The sequence below is a fragment of the Tupaia chinensis genome, unplaced genomic scaffold, assembly GCF_000334495.1.
Source record: "Tupaia chinensis unplaced genomic scaffold, TupChi_1.0 Scaffold144255_1, whole genome shotgun sequence".
Taxonomy (NCBI): Eukaryota; Metazoa; Chordata; class Mammalia; order Scandentia; family Tupaiidae; genus Tupaia; species Tupaia belangeri.
In genome coordinates, this window is record NW_006204113.1 from 2,329,665 (window position 1) to 2,335,664 (window position 6,000).

The following is a 6,000-nucleotide window of genomic DNA, read 5'->3' on the forward strand; positions in this document are numbered from 1 at the left end:
TGGCCCAGTGTAATGCGTGACTCAAGAGAAGCCAGATCCCACTTGGTCTCTGTGGTGGAATTCCCAGGCCATCAGCCTGAAGCATGCAGGGCACATGTCTAAGTGCCCAGGATGGGATGGGCTGGAGAACCGGAGGGAGAGGATCATGGATGACCAGACCCTCTAGAGGGTTTTTTTTTCTCGTGCATGTGCTCTGTCAAGAATAAAGAAAAAAAAAAAAAAGAATCTGGAGCTAAGAGGCAATTTTATAATTTCTCTTTTATACTTTTTTTTTTTTTAAGAGAGGTTTTTGCTATAGGGCATGGGCACTCGCCAGAAAGACAGAGAGAGACAGAAAGTGAGAAATCACCTCTCAGCGGGGATGGCCACGCTGCAATCCTTTCTCCTCCATTCTCCTCTAGGGATCTTGGGCATGCACGCACATGCGCCTGGTGTGAGTTTAAGCCACCGGGTCCAGGACTCGAACTACGGTTGACTACATGGAGTCCAGCAACATAGCCATTATGCTAACGGCTGGTCCCTATACTTTTTAATTCATATAACATAGCATTTTTCAGAATGTGATCTAATACATGCATGGATAGGATCCCAGATGAATGGAATCAATACATTATGGACATTTTTTTTTCACAGTGTTTTTGCATAGGGCCAGTGTGCTTGCTGACGAGACAAAGACAGACAGAAACTGAAAAATCACCCCCCAGGGGGATGGCCACAGAACAGTCTTTTCCTCTCTCAGGGTCTTGTGCACACACGCACATGCACTCATACTGAGTTTCAAGCTGTCTGGTCTGGGACTTGAACTGTGGTTGACTACATGGGAGTCCAGTGATGTAACCATTATGCCATCTGCTGGTTCCACACTAGGAACTCTCTTGAGAATGGATCCCAAAGATAGTTAGGATTTTATTTTAGTTTTAGTTTTGCTGTGGGGCATACACACTTGCTGAAAAGAGAGAAAGGGAAAGTGAGAAATCACTCCCAAGGGGGGTGGCCACACCACAATCCCTTCGCCCTCATTCTCCTCTCAGTATTTTGAGCATGTATGCATACACACCCAGTGTGTTTTTTAAGCTCCAGGGTCTAGGACTCAAACTGCACCATTGGCCACGTGGGATCCAGCCCCCTTAACTACCATGCCACCGGCTGGCCCAAACATATCTAGTTTTAACCATGACTGTCTAGATCTTGGGGAGCAGAGTTTACTAACAGGTTAGCTTTTATTTCAAGAATCTATATGTTTTAACTAATACCATTGGTTGTTCTTTTATTTATTTATTTATTTGTTTGTTTTTTAATAGGTGAATGCCTGGGCGGTGCTTTGTACTGGAAAGATCTTGCCATTCTTGCCCAAAAAGTTGGGTTCTGCCCTCCACGTTTAGTCACTGCCAATCTAATTACAATTCAAAACAAGGAACTAGAAAAAATTATTGGTAAGAAACAACAGCAGGTACTTTTATAACTGAAACCTGAATAGTTCAAATTTGCTGATTAATGAGTGTCTTCTGAGTTTGAGAGAGACTTTGTGTCATCCTGAAATGTCCATCTTGTCTCCTATCTAATGAAGACCCCCCACAAGTTGGTATTTAGTTAAGTACTTTGAAGTCACTGAGTAAATAAAGTACCCAGAAAGATGGTTGGCGGCATGTAAAGACAAGTATCTTTTTTTTTTTGCTAGATTTTCTCCCTGAGGAAGGATGAAGTGAAGAAGGGAAAATGAGACGGCACCTTCCAGGGGGGATGGCCATACAACAATCCCTTCTCCTCTGTTCTTTTCTCGGGATTTTAGGCACATATGCACTTGTGCCTAGCATTTTCCCCCCAACTTTTGCTATAAGGCATGTGCATTCACAGGAGACAGGGACAGAGAGAGGGAAAGTGAGAAAGCACCTCCCCCAGGTGGGATGGCCACATCATAATCCCTTCTCCATTCTTCTCTCAGGACTTTGGGCATTCATTCACATGCCTGGCAGTTTTTTCTCCATCTGGGTCTGGTTTGTGGGTCTGGATCTCAAACCATGCTTTTGGCTGTGTAGGATCTAGCCTCCTTAACCACTGCTCCATCTAGTGGTGTTTTGTTTGTTTGTTTGTTTATTTTTTCAGAGGTTTTTGCTATAGGACATGTGCACTCACCAGAAAGACAGAGAGAGACAGAGACAGAAAGCGAGAAATCACCCCGAGGGGAGATGGCCACACCACAATCCATTCTCCTCCATTCTCCTCTCGAGATCTTGGGCACGCACACATGCACCTGGCATGAGTTTAAGCCACTGGGTCTGGGACTTGAACTGTGTTCGACTACATGGGAGTCCAGCGACATAGCCATTATGCCAACTGCTGTTCCCAATCTGCTGGTGTTTTTCAAGCTGCCATGTTCGGCACTCAAACAGCACAGTCAGTCATATGGGATCCAGCTGCCTTAACCAACATGCTGTTGGCTGGCCCAGAAAATGATCTTACAGTATGTTTGTTTCTCATCTGCTGAGCAAATGTGCCAGAGATATATCATGAGTAAATTTTGGTTTTAGGTGACTGTTGTTTTGTTTCTGCAACATTTCGCCTCTTCAAACTCTCTAAGGCAGCACCAACTAAAAGATGCCAAGTTATTTACAATGGAAGAATCACAGGACATGAACAGGAGCTGATATTTGATGCAAATTTCACATTTAAGGTAAGTAAAAATGTCCATGATTTTAATGTTCTTTCTATTATTGCCCTTGGCCCAGGTACCATTTCTTGATCTTGAATTACTTCTCACTTTTCTTATGTTGGTTGCTTTGTGTATATGTGTGTGTGTTTAAATTTGTGTGTGTGTGTATTTTTTTTTTCTTAAGAGACATTTTTGCTATAAGGCATGTGCATTTGCCAGAAAGAGAGAGACAGAGAAAGAGGAAGTGAGAAACCAAACTCCAGAGAGGATGGCCATGCCACAACCTTTTTTCCTCTATTCTCTTCTTGGGATTTGGGGCACACATGCACATGTGCCTGGCATGAGTTTCAAGCCTCCAGGTCCAGGACTTGAACTGCGGTTGGCCATGTGGGAGTCCAGCACCCTAACCACTTTGTGACCTGCTGGCCTCATGTTTGTGTTTTTGTGTTTTAAGCGGAGTAGAAAGTAGTAGAAGTAGAAATATTTATTACAGGTTGAGCATTCTTAATCTGAAATGTGAAAATCTGAAACCTGAAGTGCTCCAGAATCTGAAATGTTGTGAGAACCAAAATGACACCACGGGTGGAAAATTTCACACCTAACCTTGGGTTGTAGTCAAAAGGCTGCAATACAGGGCCAGCGGATGGCCTCATGTGTTAGGGAGATGGATCCTATGTGGTTGACCAGGCAGTTCAAGGCCTGGACCTGGCAGCTTGAGGAACACTCCAGGTGTGTGTGTGTGCATGAGCAAACTTCTAAGAGGTTGGAGAGGTGGAGAAGGGATTGTGGTGGGACCATGCCCCAAGGAGGGTGCTTTCTCCCCCTCACTTTCTGTCTGTCATTGGTGAGCACACATGCCTGTGGCAAATGGAAAAAAAGAGAGAGAGAGGAGAAGAAAAGAAAAAAGTTCTTCAATACAGAAATATTCTGCAGTACTGGGGCCAGCAGATGGCATAGTGGTTATGTTGCTGAACTCTTATATGGTCAACCGCAGTTCGAGTCTTAGACCCGGGCTTGAAAATCACGCCCGGCATGTGTGCATGCGTGCCTAAGATCCAGGGAGGAGAATGGAGGAGAAGAAGGGAGTGCAGTGTGGCCATCCCCCCGGGGAGTGATTTCTCACTTTCCCTCTCACTATCTTTGTCTCTGTCTCTCTCTTTGGTGAACACACATGCCCTAAGACAAACACCTCTAAAGAAATTCTACAATACAGAAATATTGGAAATAGCATATGAAATGACCTTCAGGCTCTTGTATATGGTGTATATGAACATAAATGACTTTTGTGTTTAGATGTGGGTCACATCTTCAAGATGTCTCATACGTGTATGCAAATATCCCTAAATCTGAAAAAGCCTAAAATCTGAAACACTTTTGGTATCAAGTATTTCAGACAAAGGATAGTGAACCTGTATAATAATATATTTTTTAAAAAATTATTTGTGGGAACTGGTCTGAGGTGTTTTTCATGTTGCGTTAAATTCTCCCTGCAAGCTAAATGATGTATAGTGATTGAATGCATTAAAAAAATAATAATAATAAAAATGGGGCCAGCAGGTGGCATGGTGGTTAAAAGCACTGGACTCCCATATGGTTGACAGCGGTTTGAGTCCCAGACCTGGTGGCTTGCTTTCTCATTTTCCCTCTCTCTCTTCTGTCTCTGATCAAAAGACCACAACCAGGGACCAGCAGGTAGTGTAATGGCTATATTGCTGGACTCCCATGTAATCGACTGTGTTTCTAGTCCTGGAGCCGATGGCTTAAAACTCACACCGGGCACGTGTGTGTGCGTGCTCAAGATCCCTAGAGGAGAAAGGAGGAGAAGGGATTGCGGCATGGCCATCCCCCTGGGGGGTGATTTCTCACTTTCTGTCTCTCTGTCTCTGTCTGTCTGGCGAGCGCACGCACCCTATAGCAAAAACCTCTCAAAAAAAAAAAAAAGCAAACAAACAAACAAAATCTAGAAAATAATAATGATAAATAAATAAAATAATTGTTTAAAAAGATAATAATTTTTTTAAAAAAGAAAAAAATTATTTGTGGGGCCAGCAGATGGTGTAATGGTTAAGGTGCTGAACTTCCATGTGGTCGACTGAGGTTCAAGTCCCAGACCCTTGAAAATCATGCCATGTACAGTGTGTGTGCCCAAAATCCCGAGAGGAGAATGGAGGAGAAGGGATTGAGGCATAGCCATCTTGCCTCGGGGGTGGTGGTGGTGGTGATTTCTTGCTTTCTGTATTTCTGGTGAGTGCACATCCCCTATAGCAAAAATCTCTCCAAAGATTTTTTAAAATTTGCTGTAAGACAAATTTTTGCATGTTTGCTCAGCAGAGACAAGAAAGAGAGACAGAGATGAGAAAGTAAGGAAGCACCGCCTGGGGGGTGACCACACCTCAGTCCCTTTTCTTCCAATCCCTGTCCCAAGAGTTTGAGCATGCATGCACAAGTGCCTGGCATGTTTCTCAAGACGCCGGGTCTGGTACTCAAACCATGCAGTGGGCTATGTGTGATCTAGCCATCTTAAGCTTCATATGACCAGGCTGCTAATACAGAAAAGTTAAATAAAATATGGTACAGACAGCCAGTGGTGTTTGTGAAAGCGGCTGGATCCCACGTGGCTGACCTCATGACATGAGTCCCAGACCTAGCTGTGAAAAACACACTGGGCACATGCGCATGCATGCCCAAGGTCCTGGGAGGAGATGCAGAGGAGTAGGGATTGCGGCATGACCATCCTCCATGGAAGGTGCTTTCTCATTTTCCCTCTCTGTCTCTTTTCAGTGAGCACACGTGCCCTCTAGAAAATTTAAAAAAATGGGAGGCGGGGGAGCAGTAGATGGCATAATGGTTATATCACTAACTTCCCACACGGTCGACTGCAGTTTGAGTCCCAGACCTGCTAGCTTCAAACTCACACCAGGCACATATGTGTGCATGTGTGCCCAAAATCCTGGGAAGAGAGTAGAGGAAAAGGGATTGTGGCATGGCCATCCTCCCTGGGGGGTGATTTTTCACTTTCTGTCTCTTTCTCTGGCAAGCACACATGCTCTAATAGCAAAAAAACTCTTGGAAAAAAAAATATATGACATGAATACCTTTTTTTTTTCTTTTCTTTTCTGGAGAGGTTTTTGCTATAGGATGCGTGTGCTGGCCAGAAAGACAGAGAGAGACAGAGAGACAGAAATCACCCCCCAGGGGGGATGGCCACGCTGCAATCCCTTCTCCTTCATTCTCCTCTCGGGATCTTGGGCATGCACGCACACATTCCCGGTGTGAGTTTAAGCCACTGGGTCTGGGACTTGAACCACGGTCAACTACATGGGAGTCCAGTGACATAGCCATTATGCTAA

The 6,000-nt window shown here is 44.4% G+C and overlaps 1 protein-coding gene across 2 annotated transcripts in view; it reads left to right on the forward strand.

The window, feature by feature from the left end:
• The window catches only part of AS3MT (arsenite methyltransferase), a 74,822-nt gene that overhangs the window by 55,516 nt on the left and 13,306 nt on the right, over positions 1-6,000 (forward strand). For both annotated transcript variants that reach the window (XM_006166387.3, XM_006166385.3), the window contains exons 8-9: positions 1,302-1,433; positions 2,529-2,671. In XM_006166387.3, the coding sequence (XP_006166449.1) occupies positions 1,302-1,433; positions 2,529-2,671 (275 nt within the window). The remainder of the gene's footprint in view (positions 1-1,301; positions 1,434-2,528; positions 2,672-6,000) is intronic.